This window comes from Eleutherodactylus coqui, chromosome 8, assembly GCF_035609145.1.
Source record: "Eleutherodactylus coqui strain aEleCoq1 chromosome 8, aEleCoq1.hap1, whole genome shotgun sequence".
In the NCBI taxonomy this organism is placed as follows: domain Eukaryota; kingdom Metazoa; phylum Chordata; class Amphibia; order Anura; family Eleutherodactylidae; genus Eleutherodactylus; species Eleutherodactylus coqui.
This window is the reverse complement of record NC_089844.1, coordinates 56,527,025-56,554,967: the sequence shown is the minus strand read 5'-3', so window position 1 is coordinate 56,554,967 and position 27,943 is coordinate 56,527,025. Positions and strand designations below refer to the sequence as shown.

The following is a 27,943-nucleotide window of genomic DNA, read 5'->3' as shown; positions in this document are numbered from 1 at the left end:
AGGCAATACTCGCTCAAGTAGTTTGCCTTATCGAGTATGCTCGCTCATCTCTATTCACGACTTATTCTCAGAATCTGATTTCAAGGAGATGGCAGTTTCTTGGTCCCTCTCCATTTCTCATTGAGTATTGTAGAACCAGGACAAATTCTAGACCTTTTATATGGCGTTCCCTGTGCTCAAACAGCCGGAGGTTGTACTTTTTCTTCTATTAGCATCTATTGCTGGTTGAAAGGGCCACTGCACTGAAAATGTATTTTCATTCATTATGTAATTAGTCCCCAGTATATGTAAGTCGGCTACTATTACATTATTTAGTTAGTCATTTCTTGCTGAACATTCCTGGAATCCTTCTCTCCATGTGATCTCATTGTGACCGCCTGAGAATTACTTGGCTTTGTGCTCCCTCAAGAAGTTACATGAGGGAAACTCCTATCACAGTTACTGATGATCAGAAGCTCCTGTCACACAGTTACAGTATAATGCAAAAGATGGCAGTTCATCCTTCCTGACTGTATACTTATGGTCTTTTGCTTATTTAGGTGAATATAGAGGGTAGTGATAATTACACTGTGTCCTCCCATTAGGCAGAGATGGTACTGTCTTTAGCTTGTCATGTGATAATGTGCGGATGTGTTATTGGATTGCTAGCACAGCATATAGGAAGAGTCATGGAAAAATATAAAAATCAAGATGGTGCCTGATAAGCATCGGAAAGGATGTTACACTCCATGGAAGTGAGTGCAGTGTATATAGGAAGCATCCAGAGTGTGACAGGCAATCAGGTGAGGGGTGCAGAGAAGTCCACTGAAGTGGCTTTAAAAAAAAAAAAAGCACCAAAATGCGCTACGTGTATCTCCCTAAATAATTCTTTTTAGCTAGGCATTTTTTTAACAACAGAAGCCGGCAGAATATGGCATTTTATAAAATTATTAATTTATACAAGGTGATCTATAAACATAGTCTACGTATATCATATCTATCTATAATGGTGATAATATAGCGCACATACTTCATGCCTATTATACAGTCATTTTTACGCAGTAGAAGACTGAGTTTAGTGAACATCTTTGCCTTTTTTAAGGTGTTTTGCAACACTAACAAAAAGTAATGACATAACAAATAAAAAAATATATGATCCTCTCATAAAGTGAACAGAAATTCCCTGGGTCAGCGCTCCCTGTCTTCCGGGTTCCCAGCGGCCTGTAGTGGCCTCACCTGACCAGCGTCATTCCCATCTAAAAAAAATTCCCCATCCCCCAAGAAAAATAACAAACAAGGAAACAGATATAGTCTCCAGCCTTAGTGGTAGACTGGAAAGGCTACTATTTTTCTTGGAGGATAGGGAATTTTTCCTAGCCTTGGCGAGATTGTTCACTGGGCTTTAGATATCTGAGCTTCAACTACCCAGTTTTGCACCCAGTCAGACAGGGACAGCATAGTGGAGAGTATTCTAAGCTACTAATTTGAGTATTCTTGTAACACTCTTATTTTTGAGTGCTTTACTTTATTTCAGCTCCTCCATACTACTCTCCTTTTTTATAGTTGTTCTGGAGGCTCACAAGTGTCGCTTTTCATTTTTAGACAGCCAGTGCTCCAAATATCATCCTTTTGAGCCGTTTGTAAAACTTTCCAAAGGCTCTATTTTTTTCATGGGTTCCTGATGAGCCGCTCTCGCAACGAAACACGTAGAACCACGAACCAAACCGAGATCTGAATATGAATTACATTTTGTAACCAAATCTGAACCCTTTAGCGAACCGACTTGCTGGTCCAACTCGCTGAACCCATCATCCATGTTGAGTTTGAACCAGAATTTGATTTGCCACTCGAACTTTTTCCTTATCTCCATTTGGAGTTGGCTTCTCAGACTAGAGGTTAAACCGCTTTAGGTCGTGTTATATGCTGACCCCACACTTTTGTCGGTATACCCAGTCCTGAATATTCCTATACAAAGGGGGTTATCTACCAGACCTCTAATGCCCCTATTTAAGCATTGCAACACCTCACAGCTATGACGAGTCGTGCAGTCTCTATATACGATTGCTGAGTAATATCCTCCCACTTTGCCGTTTTTTCCCGGCAGGGTGGTTACTCACGACTTTGCACTTTTAGAGAGGTGGAGACATATATATTGATCACCTCTTTTACGCTGCCAGAAACAAGTTCACACTGGCACCGTAGTCATTATTACATAGGTGCAAGGGGAGAGTTCTGTAGGCTACTGTCAGCACCTTTATTGTAGGTGCCCAAGATAGAACATAGCCTACCACTAGTGTATATGCATGTGGGTGATGCAACTTTCTTGCACCAGCCTCACTTGATACATGTTTGCTTGTCTTTTACTACTCGTCCTAAAAAAACATATTTAAAGTTTTTAAATTGCATTTAATAAAGGTTATATTTTAAAGGGGTCCTCTCCCGTGACACTGGTATTCCAACAGAAGCCAGAATGGAACCGATGTCTCTGAAGCGGTAGACTGAGATCAAGAGGGCTTATTTTGGCCTCCTCAGACCTGGTTTTCCTTTGTTTCCTTCTTTTTTAGAGGACACAATAGCATAGTCTAGTCTGGCAGATCTTGGGTTGTCTGTGACCACAAACGGAAATCTGTGCCAGTTAAAAATGTTAGCTGTGCTGAACCGCTGTAGATTTCCAGTAGAATTTCTCCTAATTTCCAATGTAAGTCATGGTGAATCTGTCAGGCCACAAGCAGATCTGCTGCCGCCGGAGGGGGGAGGCACATTTTTCAAAAAAGTGGTGAGAGTGATGGAAAAGGGGAAAAAAGTCGCAAATATTTGCAAGTTCAGCTTGCACAAAAAATGTGACTTTTTCCCACCACAATACTGGCGCACGCCATTTATAGCTTTCCCCCTATCTCTATGCAGGGGATTTGGAGCTTTGTAATAAAAACATGGACATCCAACACCTATACACAGAATACTTGGCATAGAATGTTAAAACGAACAGCTACATGGTGTTAAAAAATAAACATTCACTAAGAGCAAATAAAAAAAAAATATATATACATTTTTTAAGCCAAAATGCTACAAATCATCCTCTTGCATCTGGTTAGATACAGAATCATTCTCCATCAAAGTTCGGATTCTTCACAGTGGTGGTGGCAGTGGTGAAAATAGGATTGACAGTCTAAATAAAGAGAACAGAGCAAAATAATTAATGTGGTATGACACTGGCACAATATATCATACAGTCTCAAGGAATTCACACCCAGGCCGGATTTACACAAGCGTACGCATATTTGCGCATCAGGCGTTTTGTGTTTGCACACGCAATTACATTTTTCACTGTGGTTTTTGCGCGCATAGATTGTGCGTAGTTGCGTGCGCAGACAATTTCGCAGCCACGGTCCAGTATATTGAAGTGGATAATTAGCCTAATTAGTTTCATATGTTATATTTCCCTGCACGGGTGAGCTGGAAAACAGAACATGCTGCGCAACGGAAATGTGCACGGGAAATACACACTTGTGAACGAACACATTGAAATCACATACGGTTGTGTGAATCCGGTCTTAAAATCAATGTCGTGATTCCTGTCCTTGAGGGTGCATTCAGATGACCGTATATCGGCCAGGCTTTCACGCCCAGCCGATATACGGTGTACCTCTCTGCAGGGGGAGGAGGCTGAAAGAGCCAGGAGCAGTGCACTGAGCTCCCACCCCCTCTCTGCCTCCTCTCCACCCCCCTACACTATTTTCAATTAGGAGAGGCGGAACGGGGTGGAGTTAATTCCTGGAACTTAGTCCCGCCCCATCCGGCCTCCTCTCATTGCAAATAGTGCAGAGGGGGCGGGAGGTCAGAGCACTGCTCCCGACTCTTCCAGCCTCCTCCCCCTGCAGAGAGAGACGCCGTATATCGGCCAGCGTGAATACCTGGACGATATACGGTCGTCTGAATGTGCCCTAAAACTGTTAAAGGGGTTTTTCCAACCAGGACACTTTTCACCTAAACGCACAAGTGATAAATTGCTCCATTCAGGGACAGTTTACACAGGACGGAGTAGGACGCACCACGAGAAGGTGCTGAATCCCTCACCAATATCCAGACTACCTGCGGATTTTGATGAGGAATTGAAAATGGCTTAAAACCTGCCTGCAATTCTGCATAAAATCCACAGTTAGGCCCCCAGTCCACGGGTGTTGCAGTATCCTGCGGCGGATCTCCACCACGGGAGCCGCCGCCCAGGAGCAGGAACCATAGATGGATCTCCGCAGTGAGCCAATCTGACAGAGAGGTTGACCGCGGAGAATCGCTGCAATTCACAGCATGCTGCGAATTGCAGGCCATGAGCGGAGAATCGCAATGATGATCCGCTCGTGGACAGGGGTACGGCGCTTTCCATAGCAGCGCTATGAAAAGCTTCAGACAGCGTGATTCGCCAGCGGTAAATCACGTCCGTGGACAGGGGGCCTTAGAGCTGCAGACTTTGGTGTGCAATTCTGCACCTGCCAATTTGGCTGCATCCTGCAGTGCAATTTCATCTTGTGTAAAATTTCTCTCAAACTTCTTCTCACTGGGGTTGTGCAGTGAGGAGGAAAAGGGGTTCGGGACTGGAGTTGGAATGATAGGTCTGGGTCCCAGCAGTGGAGCCCCCTAGCGATCAGATATTTTTTTCATCTATCCTGTAGTTGATATCAAGAAGTCAAAAATCCAAAAACTGTGAAAGTGCAGGTACTCTTTAAGTGCTTAAAGGGGTTTTGCCAAGTTTGAAAGTTATTCCCTATCTCCAGGATAGGGAATGACCTTCTGATCAGTAGGGGTCCAACTGCTGGGACCCTCACCAATCACGGAAATTGTAATCCCGAAAGTCCCCCCAAAAATGGAGCTGCAGTCAAGCATCCACACTGCCAATTCATTTCAATGGGACTGCCAGAGATATCCAAGCGTTTGAACTCTACTATATCCAGCAATCCCACTGAAATGAATGGAGTGGCAGCGCACATGCTTGACTGTTGCTTCATTCATTCACAGGTACAGGTGACCCTTGTAGATAGGGAATTACTTTTAAACTTTGCTAAACCCTTTTAATTGGGTCCATACATGAACATACATAGTAACATAGTAGGTTAAGCCGAAAGAAGACATATGTCTATCTAGTTCAGCTTATTACCCCCAATGTTGATCCAGAGGAAAGAAAAAAAACCCTAATGAGGTAGAAGTCAATTTTCTCCATTTAAGGAATAATCCCTGAATAAACAACCCTTCTGATGTGCTTACTGACTCATAATGTCTCATAAAGTCAAATCACTGCATGCATGTTTGTTTTAGTGAGGACGGGTGAATAAGCTGCTGCCAGATCCTTTTGGCATTGGCTTTTCTGCAATGGCAACAAAAGATCAGCCATTTTGAAATCTATACACTGTTGGGAGTCCCTCTACATTAGATTGCTGGCAGATTTTAACAAGATCATCAGGTTTGGACGAGTTGTGTCTTAGGCCTCTTTCACACGGGTGACAGCAATATCGCCGCAAGAAAACCACTGTGATATTGCATCTGTGTGATGTCACTGTGTTTTCTTGCGGCGATATTGTGCTTTTGTGTCGCTACAATGTTGCGTGACTTTGTAGCAATCTTTTCCTGGGATTTTCAGTAGGGCTTGAGATATAAGTGCTACCCTGAAGATAAGCCCTGGCTTCATTAAAAAAAAAAACAATACATCACCTAACAGGTGCTGTCCAGCTCTGCCACATGTACTCTCTGCAGCTCTGACTCACTTGCTTGTAGTTTTCACCCAGCGCTTCCCGGTCAGAGGTTAAAAAACCCCGCCTCCAGGAATCGCTGGCTCTGATTGGCTGAGCCACGGCACTTGAGAACAAATCAGAGCCAGCACTTCCTGGAGGCAGTGTTTTTGAACCTCTGACCAGGAAGTGCCGGGTGAAAACTACAAGCAAGTGTGCCAGAGCTGCAGAGGAGACGTGTGGCGGAACGGACAGTGCCTGTTGGGTGATGTATTGTGCTGTTTTTTTTTTTATTGTAGCTAGTGCTTATTTTAGGGGAAACAGTAGGATTTCCTACTGTAAAAGTTGCAAAACAACACAGAGGAAAGCTCCATGGGGAAACTTGGGCTACAAAACATCACAAATTTCGACAATATTCAGCAATATTCTGCATGCCGCGATTTTTTTTCTTGCAATGTAGCAGCCTACAAAACATCACTATTGTGAAGGAACCCATAGGAAAGCATGGGCTTCACATACATGCGATCTGTAGCACTGTCACATCACACCATTTCAACCAGCAAACACATGGTAGGAAACAGCCGTCCTCTCCCAAAAAGCAGGCAGCCTCTATGTATCCATACTGAGAGGTACATTATACACCCCTTTCCATTCTTGATCTATGGTTATTGGGTACATTTGGGAGATTTCTTATGTTACCTTGTCCCACTTGACTTGCTGCCTTTCCTTCTCAAAGCGCTGGTATTCTTTTCGATCTTTAAATTCCGTGACAAGTTTCCAAATCATAAGTAAAATCAGTCCGATGAGAATGACCCCTCCAATGGTACCTCCCACAATTGCAAAGACATTGGGTGCTTCAGGGCATTCTGGGAACAGAATAAAAAAAGGACTGTAGGTTATTGGATGGGTTGCTAGAGAACATTTCTCAAGCAGAATTCGAGAGTGATCGGAAAAAAGTTTTAAAAGGGCTGTCCACCTTTGACCTATTGATGGCCTATCCTCAAGTTAACTTATCAATCAGTGGGGGTCTCTTATCCAGGACCCCTGCCGATCAGTTATGCATCGGGACAGTACTCTAGCGCGTGGAGTTGCTGGAAGCAGATCGCTTCATACATTCATCAGTGGCCCACATTGGAGTTGCAGGCACTATTCCCATTCACATGAAACTGGGTAAAACTATAAATGGGGATCAATCAAGCTAAAGCAGGATGTGAAACAGTGGTGTAGCTATAGGGGTTCACAGTGGTCGCACTTGTGACCTGGTGCCTTAGCCAGGGGGGCCTGCAAGCCCCCCTTGCCACACTAAGTAGGCAGCACATTTTAAATAATATGTTGCGGGCGCCAGTAGAGCGCAGGGGTCAAAGACCAGAGCAGTGGCGGAATGGAGAAACCCATGTGTGCAGTTCAGCAGGGAGCGAAGCTCCATTTTTAAGTGACGCTGGCACTATGCTACCAGGACATTCTTCCGTACAGTCAAAATGCAGGCGTGTGGTTAGCCATTAAGATGCTGTAGGTGTTTGCTTAGGTTACGTTTATATGAGCCATGTTTGCTGTGGATTTTCAGTAGCGAATCTACAGAGGCCAAATCCATGGATTTTACCCATTGCATTGCAAAAGAGTCAATTCTGCACTAAAATCCACAGCAAACAATGGACGTGCTGCCTTTTTTAAATCCACAGTTTACATCAATCCAACATGGAATTTTTCTGCACCATATGAATGAGAAGATTTTAATCTCATCCACATGACTATCACTGTGAATGCTGGGATTTTTTCATGTGGATGTTGTGCAGCATTTGCGTCCCGTGTGACCATAGCCATAGGCCTCATGTCCATGGCATGTGTGGATTCTGTGCCCACGGTCAGTGAGCCCTGCTCACCTGATTTCCCTGTTAGCAGTGTCCGTGCGGATCCCTTCACTTCTGGGTTCACTGTATTGCACATGTTCCTCATGACACGCCGTTGGACATGCGCAGTACAGTCTCTTTTTTTTTAAATCTCCTGCTTTCCTGCAGATCTGTGGCACATCAGCAGTATCAGCTGCGGGTGCGCCGCGGATTGGACTGCTTCCATTGACCTCAATAGAAGCCATGCGTGCGAGATCCGCAGAAAAATCGGGCATACTGCGATTTGTTTTCCGAATCAAAAGGTCCACAAATCAAATCCACATGTTTTTAATCCATTTGCAGAGGCCCACGCTTCCCTATGGTTGGCTTGATTTGCGGATCTCCCGCGCAGGTTCCTGCGTGGATTTCACAAATCAAATTTGCCCATGGACATTGGGCTTTAGTTTGTAACTTTCAGGGTACTTTTACATGTAAGGTTCATGTTGCAGATTTTCTGCAGAATGATGTGCAGAGAATCCTTAGCAATTCACAGTCCAAGCAATGTGGATGGGATTTTAAGACATCTCAACCATTAACAGGGACCAATCCGCATCATAAATTGGCCTGTGGTCAATTTATGCTGCAGATTTTCTGAAGATATGCTGTGGATCTGCCTCACGTGGTGTTGCTGTAATGCAGCTACACAGTCTATAACAACACAATGCATGCTTTTTGATGAATATGACACAACTAGGAGAACAGCATGCAATTTCCAAGAAATACACTTTTTTCCACCACTTTGGAAGTAAAGATGTAGCATCATCATCCTTGAAGGATGGCACTCTACATCTGTAGTGCAGACTGCCCATTGCCTTTAAGCTGCGTAATGCTAACTGCCTAACATCGCCAGTCACTTTGAACAGCGGCTTGCTACGCTATTAGTGTAGCTGCGCCGTGTCGCGGATCAGCACTACTCATTAAGTAGCACTGATGCAGCATGCGTTAGCGCTGCTACATCTGTATCTGCATTGAGCTCAGTTTTTGGACTGTACCTTGGTAGTAAGCTTGGTTTTGGCCCCATATCTGTGTTGTAAGCTCTGTTCTGGAACAGTATCTATGCTGTAAGCTTGCTTCTGTTAACATATCTATGTAGCAAGCTTGGTTCTGTTTTCATATTTATGTAACAAGCTCGATTGTGTTACATTAGCAATACACTACGTTTGGTTCTGGTAGTGTATCTAAATAGTAAGCATGATTCTGGTACCGTATCTATGTAGCAACCTTGGTTCTGCTACAGTATATATGTATTAAGTATCAGATCATATTTTTAATCTTCAGATTGGAGGTGCAGCAGGGGGGCCTAAGCTGACCCTCTGCACCCTGAGCCCATGTGAAGCCCCATTCTGGAAACAGCAGGGTGACATCCGGGTGTGACTGCTACTGATTCCGTAATAAATGGTTTGGTGCGCAGAGATAGGTGGGCAAAACATTGGGGGTGGCAGAAACAGCAAAGCATTTACAACACAATGGGAGGGAATACCTAGTTCTGTAATTCTCTGTTACATTCAGGTTGTACCCTTGTATAGATTATAGTAACAGTTACCTCTTTTTAGGGTATATCTTATGGAGAAGTTATCTATGCCATCCTCCTCATATATCAAATACTGCATCCAACAGTTGTCAGAATCCTTCTCCCTGCAGGCCGACGGCCCCATCTCCTGCTCCACTTCTCTGACTCTCGCTCCGGAACAGATATGTGTGCAGTTCCCAGAATTCTGCCCTCCTTGCTTTATGTGACATTCAACACAGGGCCTGTGGGTAGGAAAGCCAAACTTTTTAGACATTTGATACTGAAAATAACAACTTCATGTAGATAGGTATAGTTACACCGGGTGTCCTTAGCAATGCCAACCTTTATATGCCCCAGGGCGTACATTGACATCCTGGGCATGAGGGGTTCATATGATGCTGGATCGGAGTCTGTATAGGCAGGCAAGTGCTGGCTGATTTTAACACTGCAGAAATCCGCGGTTTTAGGGCGGCTTCCCACAATGTATTTGTGCGCGCAATACTCAGACGATAGAACGCATTGATTTCAATAGGTTCATTCTCATTTTCGCGCATGCATTTCAGTAGCGTGGGAAAAAAATGCAGCATGCTCTATTTTAGTTCGGATTTGTGCACCAAAGGCCCCAATTTTATGGGAAAAAGAACACATCTGGAACTAATTAGGCTACATAGCCTTTTAAATTGGGGGGAACAGGTGTGTCCCGCACCCATAGGAAATTAGCCTGTCAGCACAAAAAAGTACAATAAAACATGCAATATCACGATGTTCACAGCACAATTAAGTCGTGCCCGTTTTTGCGCATACGCCCGTGGGATGCCGCTTCCTTGGTCAGTGATGTGGTACAGTGTAATTACCGCGGATATTCCATTATAGGTGATGCTTCGTTTGAAGGTGGCCTTACAGGCAGAATCTGCATGGAGGAATCTGACGCTGTATGAATATAGTCTATAAAGGCTGCACAGCATTGTTAAACAGAAACAAAGATCCTCAATTTGTTAATTTCACGGATCAGACGCAAATCTGTACGGCAGTAATGGTATTCACTTACCCAAAGCGCGGACAGTGGGAGGGGCATCCAGGACAAGTCTTGCAAAATGGTTCCAAATAGCCTCCTCTGCATTTGCATTTATTGCATTCACATTCGCCGCGGCCGCTGCATATGCTTCCGTTATCTATACACCCTTCTGTAGATCTTTTGCACTGACATGCTGTCCCATCAAAGCCGGAGTTACAAGTACAGATGCCACAGTTACACTTTCCTGGAAGATAACAAGTAACAGGTGAGGCTACAGAAACATGAAACTCAGGTGCAACTTTTTTTCAGTCCGTCTGCATGTATCGGACCGCGCACGGACATCCCTTTTGCACTTGAAGGGTTGAAAACCGCAGCAGAAATCTGCAGCATGAATGGACATGCTGCGGCCGGCTGCACACATATATGCACAGGCAATGCAGAGAGAATAGCACCCATTGATTTCAATAGTTTACTTCACATTTTCATTTTTTGCGCACGCATTTCGGTCGTGAAAAAAAAAAAAAAAAAGAATATGGTGCAATTCAGCAGGAAATAGAACACATGTGGACTTCATTAGGCTAAATAGCCTTTTAAATCACGGAAGGGGTGTGCCGCACGCGCATGTGAACAGGCCCTGCGTGCACTAAAAGTACAATACTATGTGCTGATACGCGCGCGACTATCTCATTAAACCTCGTTCATGGGCAAATATGCTCTGCTGTGGCAAGCGTTTCTCTTTCTGTGAAGAAGCCGGCTTTAGGCCGGCTTCAAATGGGGTATTTTGGTGCACAATATGCAGAGAATAGAACCCATTCATTTCAAGAAGAGATGAGCGAGCATCGGCCTTTTCGAGTAACTGATTACTCGTCCAAGCACCATGCGGGGGGCGGTGGTGGGGAGCGGGGGTAGAAAGAGGGAGAAATATCTCTCTCTCCCCCCCACCACTACCCCCCCCCCCCCCCCCGTATGGTGCTCAGACGAGTAATCAGTTACTCGAAAAGGCCGATGCTCGCTCGAGCATCAGCCTTAAACGAGCGTGCTCGCTCATCTCTAGTTAGTTCGCATTTCCCTATTTTGTGTGTTTATTTCGTGCAAAAAATAAAAAATAAAACATTCTCGATTTCCCTGCGTATTTGCGTAGAAGTCAATTGGTTGGATGAGGGGGGGGGGGATGTGCGCACAATATGCAAGGACACAACACTGCATAATTCTGCTGGAAGAAGAACACATCTGGAACTAATCATCAGCGCGTCTCGTTTGCCGCACTCAAATGAATATACCCTGTGGGCATAAAAAAAAGACAGTAAAATACGCTGATGCTCGCAAAAACGCAGCGCTCAGGTGCACGCAGATTCGCTTACACCTGTATTGGAGAGATCCGAATCAGCCTTTCAGTATAAAATGTGAAGAAGAGCTGGTAAAGCGCCATATTTTATAATCCAGTGGTTTACAGAAGTTCCGTCAATGGAGAGGGAGGGGTCAGTACTTGGCTCCAGGGTGTAGTAATAAGGGGGCGTTCATACATCACTGATTTAATGTGGATTTTGGCGCAGATTTCGTTGTGGATCTGCAGCACATTTCTCCCCGTAAATTAAATTCAAATTGGAAGTGTAAAAATCTGCTGCAGATCTATAACAAAATCTGCGAAAACATCTCCAGCAACATGTGAATGCACCCTAAGGGGTACAGAGGTCGTTGCCGCACCCGTGCCTTCGGGTCCCACTGCCACATAAATAGACATCAGTATTAGAACTGCTGCATCGGTGGTCAAGAGCTTCAAGTTAAAGGGGTTGTCTCGAGGAAGCAGTGAATTTTTTTTTTTGCCCAGTCCCCCTAATTAAGCATACATTACTAAGCCCCCCCTGTAAATGACTTTTCTAGCTGGTTTGTACTTACAGTTCCAGCGTTTTAGCAACTTATAAAAAGTTTCCCCAAGATGGCCGCCGGCTCTTTTCCCGTCGCTTGCTGTAGCTCGACGTGCGCGCTCCCGAGACGCTACCAGCTGTGTCTCCCTGACAACCAGACGCCCCGCAGCCGCCGACCGGACCCCGGGATTGAACGCAGCTGACCAGTCACCCACCGCCAGGCAGCAGGTAACCGGCGCTAGGCCCCGGCTCCCCCGCGCTAGGCCCCGTCTCCCCTGCGCTAGCCCCGGCTCCCCAGCGCTACGCCCCGGCTCCCCAGCGGTAGGCTTCGGGGCCCAGCGGTAGGCTCCGGGGCCCAGCGGTAGTCCGTCACACGTCACCCCCGTCAGTCCGTCACCCATCACTTACCTGGGCGGCTGGGCTGGGCGGCTGGGCGGCTCTGCTGGGCAGCTGGGCGGCTCTGCACCTTCCTCTAAGAGAGGATGGTAGCAGAATGGCCGCTCCAGCATGCTCCCGTGAGGATACAGCTCATCTGCGCATGCGCAGAAGAGCTGTAGCGGCGAGCACACTGAAGCGGCTCATGCTCAGAGCAGAAGAGCGGACTGCGCAAGCGCGTCTAAAAAAGCAAGCCGCCAGCGAATTTAGACGGAACCATGGAGACGAGGACGCTAGCAACGGAGCAGGTAAGTGAATAACTTCTGTATGGCTCATATTTAATGCACGATGTATATTACAAAGTGCATTAATATGGCCATACAGAAGTGTATAACCCCACTTGATTTCGCGAGACAACCCCTTTAAACTTCTGTTGGCATTTCCTAATTTGATTCAGATGAATATGAAGAGTGAGTAGATTCCCTGACATGCCACTGGGTGGCAGCACATGCTTAGCGAGCGCGATTACTACACACTAGCGCTCACCTTCTCCTGCGCACACTTTACCATTGAACATTTCACAGTTCCAGTTGTCACACTGACAAAACGTGCCGAATATTTTTTTCTCAGGGTCATCACTTAGGTGACAGATACATTGTCCACATATACATTCCCCGGCTCCGGAGCACGCTACCGATGTATTCTCTCTTTTACAGTTCTGATCCAGCTCTTGGCTTGTTCTACTTCCTGCTATACACTCACAGTTCTTTCCAAGGTGACCGGGATTACAGCTGTGGAGAAGAGAAATTGGAAATATTGAATACATTACATTATAGGGGTTTTCCAGGCACAAACATTATTGATGGTCTATCCTCAGAATAGGTAATCAATAACTGATGATCACTCAAAAACATGGCCGATATGCTGAGTGGGTGCATGCTGTCGGGTCCGGGATGTACCAGGGTCACCGCTCCGAGCCGGTATATCCTGGCACTGACAGCATGCACCCGCGCAGCTAATTAGCCGGGTTCCCAAGAGGCGGACCCTGGTCGATCACTTATTGATGATCTATTCTGAGGATAGATCATCTATAATATTTGTGCCTAGAAAACCCTCTTAATGGCCATAACAAATATATTAAATAGCATTTTCATCAGAGTTTGGGGTGTAGGCTATGTTCACATGTGCGTCAGAAGCTCCGTTCTGAGCCTGTGGCACAGGTACAGCATACAATGTGAGACAAAATGCTAGAGGTGAGTTTTTAAGGCACGTCTGAAATTTTGTGCATTGGGAATTGTCCTGATGCCTTGGGGTAGAGCATTCCAGAGGATGGGTGCTGCTCTGGTGAAGTCCTGGAGGCGAGCATGTGAGGTTCGTATTACAGGGGTGTTTAATCGGAGTGTGTTAGTGGATCGGAGTGGGTGGTGTACGGACAAAAGGGAAGTGATGTACGGTGGAGCGGCGCCATGGAGAGCTTTGTGGGTGAGGTTGAGGAGTTTAAATTTAGTTCTGCAGTGGATGGGCAGCCAATGCAGCGACTGGCATAATGCAGAGGCATCTGAGTAACAACTGGATAGAAAAATGACTCTAGCTGCTGCATTTAGTATGGATTGGAGTGGAGCGAGTCTGGTGCGGGGGAGGCTGATGAGTAGCGAGTTGCAGTAGTTGAGTCGGGAGTGGATGAGGGCAACCACGAGTGTCTTCAGCGTGTCCGTGGTGAGGAACGGACGTATTTTGACAATATTTCTGAGGTTTATGCGGCATGTTTGGGCCAGAGATTGTATATTGGGGGGTGAAGGAGAGGTCAGAAGAGCAGGCGTGCTGTCTGGGCATGGGCGGAGCGTCAGGGGGTGCTGGGGTCGCAATGGCGACCCGGCCCTTGAGCTTAAGGGGGCCCAGAGGTGAGAAGTGACAGGGGTCACGAACTGCAATTCATTCTGGTATGTGCGCTTTTAGGTGGATCATTTGCTTAGTGGGGAGGGCTTTTGGACTGAGGGGCAGCAAGGGTTAAAGTTCTGCTGCTCTGCTACCTGAATGCTGCTATTGGACAGAGTGGGCTAGTGGGGGAGGGAAGGGTACAACTGTGTACAATTCAGATCATTATATATATATAATGCATAAAAAGTCATACAACTTTATATAACTTTGTCCTGGACCCCTTTTAAATTGAAACGGACCCATTAATCAGCTGAAGATTTCTTTTCCACCTTCAGAAACCCACCACTATCAATGTTTATTGTCGGGGGAAGCTGCAGCCAGTCAATTTAACCCCTTAGGCCGCCTGCAGACGGCGGGGTCAGATCCGGCTGCAAGAATTCTCGCAGCGGGACCCGACCCGAGCGCCTGCAGAGAGCAGCGCGTCACTCACCTGCTCCCGCGGCCCCGGATCTTTCATGTGGCGGCTGCCGGGCAGCCGGCGCATGCGCAGAGCGGAGCCGGCGGCCGGTGAGTGCGGCACAGAAATACAGCATGCCGCGATTTGTTTGCCGCGCGACATTTCGAGCGGCCAAATCGCGACCGTCTGTAGAGGATTGCGTTTGTTAGCGCAATCCTATGGCAGCTTCCAGGGGCGGAAATCCCGCTGAGGAATTTCCGCCCGTCTGCATGCGGCCTTAGTACCAAAGCCTCTTTGCGTCTTTTTCAGTTCTTTTCATCGTCGTAATCCAAAAACCATGACTTTTACATTTTTCCGTCAACATGGCCGTATGAGGGCTTGCTTTTGCAGGACAAGTTGTATTTTTTAACCCCTTAAGGACATGGCCTATTTTGGGCTTAAGGACGCAACGATTTTTAGCAGATTTTTATCTCCATTTTTCAAAAGCCATAACTTTTTTATTTTTCCGTCGACGCGGCCGTATAAGGGCTTGTTTTTTGCGTGGCGAACTGTAGTTTTTATTGGTACCATTTTTAGGAACATAGACTATATTGTAAAACAGGGAGAGAAAACGCATTAATCCTGCCATAGATTTTTTTGGTTTTTTTTTACAGCGTTAATCATGCAGCATAAATGACATAACACATTTTTTCTGCGGGTCGGTACGGTTACACCAATACCAATATTCTAATATTTGTTTTTAGGTTTTTCTACTTTTCTGCAATAAAACCCCTTTTTTTTGGAAATCTTTTTTTTCTAAATCGCTGCATTCAAAGTCCTGTAACTTTTTTATTTTTCTATGTACGGAGCTCTGTGAGGGCTTATTTTTTGTGAGACGAGCTGTAGCTTTTATTGGTACCATTTTGGGGTATTTATGGCTATTTTGATCACTTTTATTGCATTTTTTGGAAAGCAAAATGCTAAAAATTAGCATTTTGCCTCTGTTTTTTAGCTTGTTTTCTACACTTTTTGCCATACAAAATAAAAAGCATGTTTAACTTTTTGTACACGTTGTTACAGACGCGTCAATACCAAATATGTGGGGTTTTAATGTTTTTTTACCTTTTTTTATACTAATATTAGAAAAAGCACAAAAAAAGTTTTTTTCACTTTTGTTTAACTTTTTTTTTTTGCACATTTTTATTAGCTTTTTTTTACACCATCTGTGTCCCTCTGAGGAACTTAAAGCACTGCACTGATGATCAATGTGATAAGGCATGGCAGGACTTCTGTCCTGCCATGCCTTATCGCTTATACAGCAATCCCAGGCACTGGCAACGCAAGATGCCATGGCAACAGGCCGGGCTCTCTACGATCTATATAGATCGCGGCAGGGAAGGGGTTAACAGCGCGGGGGGGGGGGGGGGGGGGCGCATCTCCGATGCACCCCAGCTGCTGCAGCGGGAGGCCGGCTATGAAGCATTTCAGCCAACCACAATCAGAGCTACCAGCAGGCGGGGATTTTAAATCCCCGGCTGCTGATAGCTCAGAACTACAGAGTCGGGGACAGCGCCAGAAGTCGCGGCTGAGCTCCGGCAACTGAAGGGAGGTGAGAATTGTTTTTTTTAAATTTTTTGCCACAGATGTGGCAAATGTAGCAGCAGGGAATTCTTTTAACTAGCGGGGGTGAAGGAAACATCTGCCGCATGCGGCACATGTGTTCTTCATGCCCGCTGGGGTCACAGCAGTGGCGGAGGGGTAAGTTTTTTTTTGTTTTTTTTCTTGTTTTGCACTAAAATGTTTCTTTTTCAGGGAAGGGCTTATATGTATAGCCCTTCCCTGAAAAAGCATGCAGGGGGACAGCAGAGCATTGTTTTCAATGGAGCCGCCGGCAGCAGCCACGGCTCCAGTGACAACAAGTACGCAGCTGTGTTAACTCGTGCTTTTGCTCGTACCTAGGTGCGAATGTATGTACACACCTAAGTATGCACAAAAACACGCTCGTGTGAACGCACCCTTAATGAAAATAAAATAAGTTTATATTTGTAAGCTTTTTCCCTATTATTACTGGGGGGGGCCCAAACTGAACTCTTGCACTCGGGCCCACAAACCTGTAGGTACGCCCCTGTGTCTGGGGGTTATGATGGTGCCAGACACTGGAATGAAGATGTTGAGGGGAGGTCAGTTGGAAGGCGGAAAGATGAGGAGGTCAGTTTTAGAGAGGTTGAGTTTGAGAAAAAGGGAGGACATAGTATTAGAGACAGCGGACAGTCAGTGATATTTTGGAGGAATGGTTTAGAGATCTCACGAGAGGAGGTGTGTTGTTGGGTGTCATCAGCGTAGAGATGGTATTGGAGGCCGAATTTGTGGATGGTTTGTCCAAATGGGGTCCATCAGATACTGTTCCTGCCCATCATGCACTGGATCCAGCATTTCAGTTTTTTTTCATTGTTTGGCTCATATGTCGGAGCCAAACAATGGAAAACACTAGCGCTAATGTGAACCTACCCCTCTAGTTAACCAGAAAAATGTGACCCTCATTCACACAAGCATAAGCCATTTCAGTGTGTAAAAATTGCACCATTTGCACTGCATGTGTATGTGCTTATTTAGTGCATTTTTAATATGGATGCATTTTTTTACATGCAAATTGTATCTGTATTCACAGCATTTTTCATATATGCAAAACTCACGCAAAAGTTAGTGTCGCTGCTTTTTTTACCCATTGTCTCCTGATAACATGCATAAATTTGCGGTAAATATGCATACAACTGTGTATTTGCTGCATTCTCACGCAATCCTATAGGCTTTATTTCGCGATTCCGGTTCGTAATCGCAGACCAAAATAAGAGATGCTGCAAATCAGTGGAGTTTATGCTATCCGTATTACCTCCTTAAAAATACACCCGTGTGTGTATAGGGACATAGGGCAATACATTTATCTAGCACAGCAAAAAGGTAGTCTAAAGATTGTGTCAGCCATCGCCAACTGCTGAAGACAGGACCCAAAACTGCTGGATCGGAGGGATGGCTGAGAAGAACAGCAGGTAATATCCCCACCGCCACCCTCTGGTCCTGGGACAGGATTTTGTACCGAAACCAGAGGATTACTTAACTTTCCCAGTTAGCGGTCGATTCTGATATTTTACAACCAGAAGAGAGATGTAACTTTTCTAACTGGGAAGTTCCCTATTTTATTATTTTCTCATAGTTTTAAAATTAGAGCATTTTTTGCAGCACGCTATAGTCACGTCCCTCTTGTGGTGCATTACTGCCTTATCATAATTAGTGGGAAGCCACAATATAGAAAACTACATTTAACACTAAATATAAACTTTGCAGAACAACATGTGGTTTTACATGGAAAAAGCTCTAAAATGATTTCCAAGAAATGTTTGAAAAAGTCCAACAACTGCTGCAAAAACCAGAATGGCAAATCTGATGCCTTTGGACTTTGTTCTCTTAAAGTTTTACAAAAGTTTAACCTAAATTTAAGGGAAACATTTCTACTTCTCTTCTTGAATCCAATCCTGATCTTTGCTTAAAAATGGGCGAAAAATACTGATGAGTGTAAATGAAGCCTAATAATACTGGAATAGAGCCACATAAGGCAGTATGTAGCGTTACACCATTTCAGTACTGTTACAATATGACTAGCGTATAGTTACATCTGTATTGTACACTCTCTCCATAGATATCAGTTTTTCTCTCACCTCTGTGATTTTAATTGCCAATTGAAATCAATGGGAGCATGCTTGTGTATTTGCACAGTAAAATATGCATGCAAGCATGTAAAACCACAATGCCTATTGCGCAAATACACAATGTAAATGCGCACGTAAATATGCTTACACTCGTGGGAGGCCAACCTAAGGTCAGGGTAGTAACTAGCTGCACGCCGCGCATGTGTCTCTCATGTGTGAGCACGCAGTAAATGCATACTTGCTGCATCATGCCAATTCCCCATACATTATCTTGGCACATAATAAGCGCCAAGATAGGACATGTCGCAATTTTTTTCTCACTTTCCTGAGGGCGGTCTGGACACCTGTAGTCCCCATCTGCATCATATGCAGACCCCCCTCTCCCTTCCTCTTTAACAGGTACGGCCTTCAAACGTCTGATGTCTTATGTGTGTGTCAGGTGGTTGATGCTTGACACTGTTACCTGTATGTCAGTACGGTGTCTGACTCTTTCCCCTTGGTGTGAGGGCACTTGTGATAACAACAGTTTATCTGTATGCATGTGAGCTGTGAGTGGGGTTTCTGTGTTGGGTTTCTCTGTCACCCTAGGGTTTTAGGTTTATGGATAATGTAGATGCGTGTCTATGCAGGTGGCCTGACATGTGTGTGAAAAGTGTTGTGTTCATTGGGTCTGGGCAGGTGCCAGACAAAGTGTATGAACAGTCCTGCTCTCTCTTGTGTGCAAGTCCCTGGGGTGTTGGTGTAGACAGCGACATGTTCAGTGTCCATGGAGGTTTCTAGACATCAGGTGTCAACAGTTCTGTTCTGTGAGTTGGTGTGAGCTGCATCTTGTCCTGCTGTGGATTGTTTTTCATCCAGGGATAGGTAGGTCCCTAGGTTCCAGTGCGGGGTCGTCCTTATCGGGGCGGTCACCCTGCTTGTAGGCAGGTTTAATGTGATGGTTGGCCCATTAAGGTAGGGACATGTTATTTCTGCCCATGAGACCAGTTCGCAGTCCTACCTTGGTGTTCAGTGTGCATTTTGTGTGTGTGGCGTTTGTGTGAACACTTCCTTGCATCTGTGCTGTGGCGTGGTGCCCTGGTGTACCCGGCGGACATAACAGTGAGCCTCCAGAGGCAGCCATACTGTAGACACAAACTTCCTTTTTGTATCATCTGTTTGAGTACAGTCACTCCAGTGACAGGAGAGATGCATACAAAACCTTATATGTGTATAGTGTTGTTATCTTGCCTTATCTAGGCCTCCAGCTGTCATGAAGGCCCAGTTCGCATTACGCTATTGCCTTCCATTTGACATGTGTGCTCGAAAAAGCTCCCAACATATACCTTTAACAGAGCACTGCAACACATCTGACTGCATACAGTGGGATACAGGATAAAGATCCGATCATTGTGGGTGTGATTGCTGGCACCCACAGCGATCCCGAGGTCTGTGCACCCTGAATGCCACATGCTAATATGTGACCACTGCTTTATTCACTTCTGTGGGACGGAGGAAGATTGCTGAGTGCGTAGATCTCCCTCCATCCCATAGAAATGAATAGTTGCAGTGGTCACATACTGTATGCACAACACTACATCATTAGCATGTGGCAGTCAGGGTGCGCAGATCTCAGGATCACCGCCGGTCATGGTATTAAGGCACCCAGTGATCGGAACATTTATGCTTTAATTCAAAAATCCCTTTAATGGTGAAATGGAGTGCTTCATTTTTACCTGCAGATCCCACATTCAATCCTTCCATTGGTGTTACATTCAGTCCGCTCAAAGGTATCATCACATTTACATGTACAAGCTGTTTGCACAGATACTCTCACAGTGTCTGTAAATCCCAGTGCACGGATTGAGAAACTTTGAGGTGAGAGGCACTTTTTTGCAGTCACTTTAACTTTAAATGTTATCTGAAAGACACATAATTTATGATAAAGAACATTAATAGAAATGTGGCAAATGTTAAAGTGGTTGTCTCTAGAGATCAGCGAGCATACTCGCTAAGGACAATTACTCGATCGAGTATTGTCCTTAGCGAGTACCTGCCCGCTCGGAAGAAAAGGTTCGGGTGCCGGCGCGGGTGAGCGGTGAGTTGCGGGAGTGAGCAGGGGGGGGGTGGGGGGGGGGGTGGGGAGAGGGAGAGAGAGATCTCCCCTCCGTTACCCCCCCCCCCCGCTCTCCCCCGCTGCTCCCCACCCCCCGCCAGCACCCGAACCTTTTCTTCCGAGCGGGCAGGTACTCGCTAAGGACAATGCTCGCTTGAGTAATTGTCCTTAGCGAGTATGCTCGCTCATCTCTAGTTGTCTCACAACATACCTTTATTCCTTCTCCATAGAAGAGGGGATAAAAGTCTGATCGGTGGAGGTCTCGCTGCTGAGACCCTCTCCAATCATAAAACGGAGGTCCGTTAATTCCCTCTTCACTCACTACGGGATTCCCGAGCCAACCCGCAGTGACATCACACTGAAAGGAGTCATGGCCACGCATGCATGGCACCGTCCATTTATTTCAATGTGGGTATGGTCGGCTATTTCCGTCAAACCCATTGAAATGAATGCCATTGCGTGGCCACGGCTATGTTCAGCATATTGTAGGTAAGTTTGGCAATCCTGCAGTGACAGAAAAGGGGGGGGGGCAAGACAGCCTCGTTCTCTGGAATGGTGGGGGTCTCGGTGGTTAGACCCATCGCTTAGACTTTTATTCCCTATCCATTTTTGGAGAAAAAAAACAGAATTAAACATTTCCATTTTTCCCCAATGATGTCAATGGGTTTTCCAAAAAAAACGGAAATCTTTCCATTTGTTTCAGTTCCTTTCTATTTCTGTTTTTAAAATGGAATAAACAGCGCTATTTGTTCAGTTTTAAAAACAAAATGAAACGGAATGGAAGCAAATGGAAACATTTCATTCTTTTGAGAACCCTTCAAAATAAATGGGGAAACATGTAAACGTTTAATTCTGTTTCTCTGTTCCAAAAATCGGAACAGAGAAACGGAAATAACGCTAGTGAGAATGAGCCCTTAAGGCCAATTTCACACGGCCGAGAAAATCGCGCAAGATTTGTGCGTTGCGAGATGCCTAAATTTCGCACAGATATGAACCCCATTCTTTTGAATGGGGTCATAGGACGTGCCGCGATGTATATCTTTGGACGTTTCCTCAGAACGCCTCATCCACTGTTTTCAATGAGGCCAGCAAAAACATTGCACGACGTGCGAACAATGGGAAACACTTGCCAATTCTCTGGTGCGGCTGAAAGCCATGTCAGAGGATCGCTACTTCCCTGAAGTGATGCGAGGCGTTGGACTCTGATTGGCTGCAGCAGCCTGTGACGTCCTGTACATTGGCTGACTGCAGCCTGTAACCACAAACCTGCTGCTGAGGATGGAGCTGTGAAGTGGGGAGTTGGGAAAGGTGAGTTTACAACTGTTTTCTATTAAGGGCAACCAATTTATTTTTATTATGTTGGACAACTCACTTAACCCTTTCCAATTCAATATTGGATTCAGGGTTTCCTAAAAGGCTTTCTCTTTTTGCTGTTATACGACGGCGCCACCTGCTGGCTAAAGCCAGTGTGTGTGCGCCAGAGAGCCTCCGACAGCGGAGTGGCTGGTAATAGACAGTGAGAATACCCCGCCGGACGTCTTCTGACCTTGGAACTGTCTAAGCTTCAATCAGAATGTAGGAAGACCTCAGACAGTGGATTGGAAAGGGTTCAGTGGTGTTGTGGCTGCCCACACATGCAGATATCTTTTTATATTGGTGGTCTTCATGGTTTACTGCCGCTATAAAGTAAAATGCATAGAGCATAGCAAGTTGGGCCGCTCTTCCTTACTGCTGTATATTTCACTCACCTCTTCATTGATCTTCACATTGCTGCAAGCCCCTCTTACCGCATCTGAAGTATTTACTCCATTGGAGCAATGCGAATCATATAGAATTTCCAAAAAGTCTGGAGTAATTCCATGGTCGAGGATGACCTCCGATGACAAGTTCTGTGATTAGACAGAAGAAATGTGAATACTTGGTCTCTAACAACCTGGGCTTATTCACACGAACGCACTTGTGAAGCATATTGCACACACAATACGCAATGAAAAGAATCAATTGATTTAAAGGGGTTCATTCACAAGGGCAAATTTTGCGCACGCATGTCGTTCAAGCAAACAATTACGCAACATGTTCTATTTTCGTGCGTATGGTGCACGAACATAGCACACATTAAACTAATTTAAATTAATTGCCCATTGAAATCAATTGGAGAAGTTTTGTGTGCACAAATGTGAACGATGTGTGCACAAAAAATACAGTAAAACGCACGCACGCACAAAAACACAACACCGATGCAAGTTTGTGGTGCAAATATGCGACACAAATGCACACATAAATGCACTTACACCCTTGTGAAGCTGGCCTAAGGGCTCCTGAACACAGGTGTATGTGCAATTGCGCACACCTCAGCACAACGTATTTGTGCTTTTTCGCACTCGCGTTGCCGCATTTTACTGTATTTTCTTGCGCCCATAGGCCATCTTCATTTGCGTGCGGCAGACAAACACGCCCAGGTTTAAATGGCTATTTAGTCTGATGAGGTCCAGTTGTGTTTGTTTTCATGCATTCCCTTGCAAATTGCATGCGCCTTTGCACATCCCCGTAGACTTCTATGGGTACCTTTGGTGTACACAAAAATAGAGCATGCTGTGTTTTTTTTGTGCGTGCGAAATATATGGAAATGTGTACAAATCCATTAACATTAATGGGTTCTATTCTCTGTGTATTGCATGTACAGATTTCACAAGCGTAAAAATGGGTGCAAATACGCCCATGTGAATGATCTCTAATGGTGCTCTCACAGTCGGAATTTGGCTGCAATACACACTGTAACACACAGCTTAGGGCGGCTTTAGATATGCCTAAATATGCGCGTTTCAATGCAACGTATTTGTGCCGTGAATGAGGCGCGTTTGTGCGCGTGTCTGTGCATAGTACTGTATGTTTCTGTGTAAGCATGGCCTGTTTATATGCTTGCACACCTCCCATAGACTTTTATAGGGCCCTTGCGAGGAAAATGCTCACAGAAATAGAACATGTCTTATTGTTTGCATTGCGTAGGAAATAGAACTAATTTTCAATGGGTTCATCCTCACTTCCGCAAAATGCTCTATTTTGGTGCGCATTTGCACCAAATGGACTGTGCAATTTCTCGAGGAAATCAAAAAGACCGGGGACTTATTAGACTGCACAGCCTCTTAAATCGCAGTGCAGGTGTGTCCCACACCAATGTGAACAGTCCCCCACAGGGAAAGTAGTCGTAGTATTGTGAGCGTTTCTGCACTTACGCTCAGCTAAAAGAGCCGTTAGAGAGGATCTCATGTTTGTATCAATCTAGAATACAGTCAATTTGTACATGAAGATGGTCTTAAGCATAACACCAATAATTCTAGTCATTAACTAATACAGACTTCATTACAGGCTACCAAAGATATCATGTGATTTGTGATACCTACTGTATATGAGTGATTTAAAATAGGCCCACTTTAACCTATATACCAGTTATAAGATGATGGCTTATTGTGCAATATACATGCATATACCGTGTTTCCCCGAAAATAAGCCCTAGCTACACTACATAAAAAAGAAAAAGCAATGCTTACCTAGCAGGCGCCGTTTGTCCTTAGCAGCCGAAGGAACATCGCTTCCTGGTAACGGAGTTTGCGAACCCCGCCTCCAGGTAATGATGGCTCTGATTGGTTCTTGAGTGCTGCGGTTGAGTAGGTAAATAGCAAACAGACATTTTTACCATGATTACCATGGCGTTTTGAACGCTGCGGTAATCGTGGTATAACACTTCCATTAATTTCAATGGGAGCCTCGCAGACTAGCGCTCAAACACAATTTTCGAGCACTGTCTGTTCTATGTTTTGTGTTTAACACACCTCATCAATGATGGGGTGTGCTAAAGCCACTGTTGGAGGCAGGAACTCTGCCTCCGAAAGCGAAAGTAAAATTGTGGCTCTCTGCCGCTGTTATAAGACATGCCCTATTATGTGTGAGTGTATGTGTGGTTCTGTCTGTGTAGAGGTGTTCAGTGAGCTATAGTCAAAGTACCTTGTCTTCCTGCGCTATCTAATTAACTTGCTCAGATCGTTTCTATATCTTCCCCCCCCCCCTCTTTTTCTCTTCCTTCTTTCCTCAAATGAAAAGGATCCCCACCACATAAACCATAATATCCATCACGACATAGACCCCACCTTTACCGTCAGTTAAATATGCGTTGATATAGTAAAAGAACAGTGGATTGGGGGCAAGGGGTCCGGGGATCATCTATGGGCTAGACGAATTGACTGTTTTATTTGTTGTTTACAAGAAGATGTGCCCAATTGTTGTACAATATGAACCATAGGCCCTGCGAGGCCTATTTCCATTTTCCTTTTTATTGTTTTTCTTTTCTTTTTCTTACTGATAATTCCTAATGTTTGTAAAATATTCTGAAAACTTAATAAAAAGAGATTAAACATAAGACATGCCCTAAAAATAAGACCTAGTGCCCCTTTTGGGGTAAAAATTAATATCAGACAGGGTCTTATTTTTGCGGGGAACCCGGTAGGAGCTGTTCCAGAAAAAAAGAGTTTGAATCTGTTCCTATAACAGCTTTCAATTAGGAATTATTGGTTTAGCATAGGGATATTAGATCACCTTAGTACACTAGAGGGGTTAGCAACAATTATCCTATACAACTGTACAATGGGGCCTAAAACACCTTCAAGCAAAATGTCTATTTTGAAAGCCACCGGCTGCTCCTTTCGTTTGGGGCCCCATTGTGCATACAGACATTAGATTAGGGCCACAATGGATATGTTTCTGAACACAGGACAAACAGGGGTATCCATTCTGGGGTGTAAATCCTCATTTTCATGTGCACTGTAGAAAAAAATCATGTCTTTAAAATGACATATTTGCAAGAAAATGAAATTTAATTTTTCTCCTCTAAATTGCATTAACTCCTGAAAAGAAACCGTGGGGTCAAAATAAGCCTGCCCCCCTCAGTGAATACACTAAGGGGTGTAGTTTTTAAAATGAGATCATTTGTGGGGGTATCTATCATTCTGACACCTATGAGCCTTTGCAATCTTGGCTTGTTTGTAGAAAACCAAATTTTTCCTCAAAATGTTAATCAATGTTAAATTTGTACGCCTCCTAAATGGTTAAAAAAATCTCAAGCTTTTCCAACGTGCTTCCAGATTAAAGTAAACAGATGGAAATATATATCTTATCAAAAATTTGTACAGTATGTTTGCACATATTTGACATATTGCAGTTGAAAATGTGAACAAAATGACATTTGTTTTCAAAATGTTCCCAATTTTGGCGCTTTTAATAAATATACACAAATTCTATCAGTCTATTTTTACCACCTAAATGAAGTACAACATGTGGCGAAAAAATAACGTTAAAATTAGTTGGATAAGCAAAACCTTTATGGAGTTCTTATATGTTAAAGTGACATATCAGATTTCCAAAATTTGGCCTGGTCATTAAGACGCAAACAGGCCTGCTCACTAAGGGTACATTCAGACAGGCGTGGTTTACACGCTGCTACAGCAACGTGTAAACCACACTTTTACAGCAACTGATAGGTTGCTATGGAAGCACTCACAGAGAGCTTTTTACAACGCAGAATCTGACTCGCCTGTCAGCTCCATGCTGCAGCGCTGTCCATGGTGCTGACCACAGGCTCCTATGGGAGCCGTGGCAGCACTCTGCTCGCAGCATGGACATGTGGAGCACGGAGTAGCTCGTTCACCGCAGAATTCCTGCATGTCAGCAGCGTGGTTTACATGTTGCTGTAGTAGCGTGTAAACATGCTCGTCTGAATGCACCCTAAGGGGTTAAAAAGCATAAAAATGGACCTCATCTAGTCAGCAAATAGGATGAGGCAGTTCTGGCCTCAGGGAGTCGGTTATGGCAAGGAAAGTGTATATTTCACTGCAGTGTGTGAAGTGCTCTAGCTGTGCTGTGTGATGCAAAATAAAGCTGACTGCAGCCAGATGTGAAAAGAAACCCAACTGCGTGAGCGTGAGATGACTTTGTGTGCCAACCCTCTTATGCAGGAAGATGGCGAACTCCGAGAACATTGCCAAGTGTCATACTATGCGAGGTTTAGATGCCAAACACTTGTCACCACTTGCCTCTTTACTGCCAACTACACGCCTGCAGTCTCCACTCGCTGACCTCGGTGGTTATTATGTTGGTAACCAACACGTTCTACAACCCAGGGAGGTGCCACAATGCGGAAACAAAAGTGCCCACAATTTTCACAGCTTTGGCTGACCTTTATTGTGTTCTTTAAAATATGTCAAACAGTGTGAAGGTCACAAATACAATTCAGCAGTATGCATGAGTAATCTCAACAGACCACAACTATTATTTGATACTAATTTATAGGGCGCCGCCATCTTCTGTGGCGCTGTACATCCTAAGACGGTATTACATGTACAGCAAAGATGCATCAGGACCTTTCACACAGGACAGAATTTTTTACAGGACACAGCAGAATTTACCGCTCTTCAAAAATCTCCTCACTAAAAGCGGCTTCATACGAGCGTATATGCGCATGAACGAGGCTTGATGAGTTTGTTTGCTGCTTGTGTCTGCGCATAGTACTTAAATTTTTGCGTGCACAGAGCAAGTTGACACACACCCACGACACACCCCTTCCGTGGATTAAAAGGCTTATTAGCCTAATGATGTCCAGGTGTGTTCTGCTTTATGTTTCATGCTTCCCCTTTTGTATCTGCGCACCTCCCATAGACTTCTATGGGACCTTTGCTACTCAAAACCCAAAAGGATAAAGCAAGTCCTACTTTTTTCCGTACTCACAAAATTCGCTCAGGAGAATGAACCCTTTGAAATCAATGGGTTCTATTCTCTGTGTTTAGATTGGAGATTTTGTGCACCGAAGGTCCCCAAAATACGTGTGCAAATGTGTAATGTTATTCAATTCCACAGGAAAAAGAACACATCTCTATTCTCTAACTCTTTAGGATAAATAGCCTTTAAAATCATGGCTGAGGTGTGTCCCGGGCCCATGTGAGTGCAAAAAGTACCTTAGTATGCGTAAAAACATGCGCAACAGTACACCATTCACGGCTCAGATGCATTGCGTTTATGCAAGCATTTTTGCACTTACGCTCGTGTGAAGGGGCCCTTAGTGAGATATTTGACTTAATTTAATATTATAGTAAAATCAAGACACAAATAAAAGATAAAATGAACAATAATTTTAACTGTGGCACAGACTTCAACCAATGGTGAGGCTCATATTTTTATATCATAGAATGGTAGAGTTGGAAGGGACCTCCAGGGTCATCGGGTCCAACCCTCTGCTCAATGCAGGATCACTAAATCATCCCAGACAGATATTTGTCCAGCATTTGTTTGAACACTTCCATTGAAGGAGAACTCACCACCTCCCATGGTAACCTGCTCCACTCATTGATCACCCTCGCTGTCAGAAAGTTTTTTCTAATATCTAATCTGTCTCCTCCCTTTCAGTTTCATCCCATTGCTTCTAGTCTTTCCTTGTACA

At 44.7% G+C, this 27,943-nt stretch overlaps 1 protein-coding gene across 5 annotated transcripts in view; it reads right to left on the bottom strand.

Annotated features, from left to right (window-relative positions):
- Positions 1 to 27,943, bottom strand: part of ITGB2 (integrin subunit beta 2) — a 116,391-nt gene continuing 88,448 nt past the window's right edge. For all 5 annotated transcript variants that reach the window (XM_066575656.1, XM_066575653.1, XM_066575654.1 and 2 more), the window contains exons 10-16: positions 22,209 to 22,349; positions 20,081 to 20,265; positions 12,894 to 13,138; positions 10,141 to 10,351; positions 9,126 to 9,334; positions 6,396 to 6,562; positions 1 to 3,145 (exon numbers count right to left, since the gene is read on the bottom strand). In XM_066575656.1, coding sequence (XP_066431753.1) covers positions 3,080 to 3,145; positions 6,396 to 6,562; positions 9,126 to 9,334; positions 10,141 to 10,351; positions 12,894 to 13,138; positions 20,081 to 20,265; positions 22,209 to 22,349 — 1,224 coding nt within the window. In that variant the 3' untranslated portion in view covers positions 1 to 3,079. The remainder of the gene's footprint in view (positions 3,146 to 6,395; positions 6,563 to 9,125; positions 9,335 to 10,140; positions 10,352 to 12,893; positions 13,139 to 20,080; positions 20,266 to 22,208; positions 22,350 to 27,943) is intronic.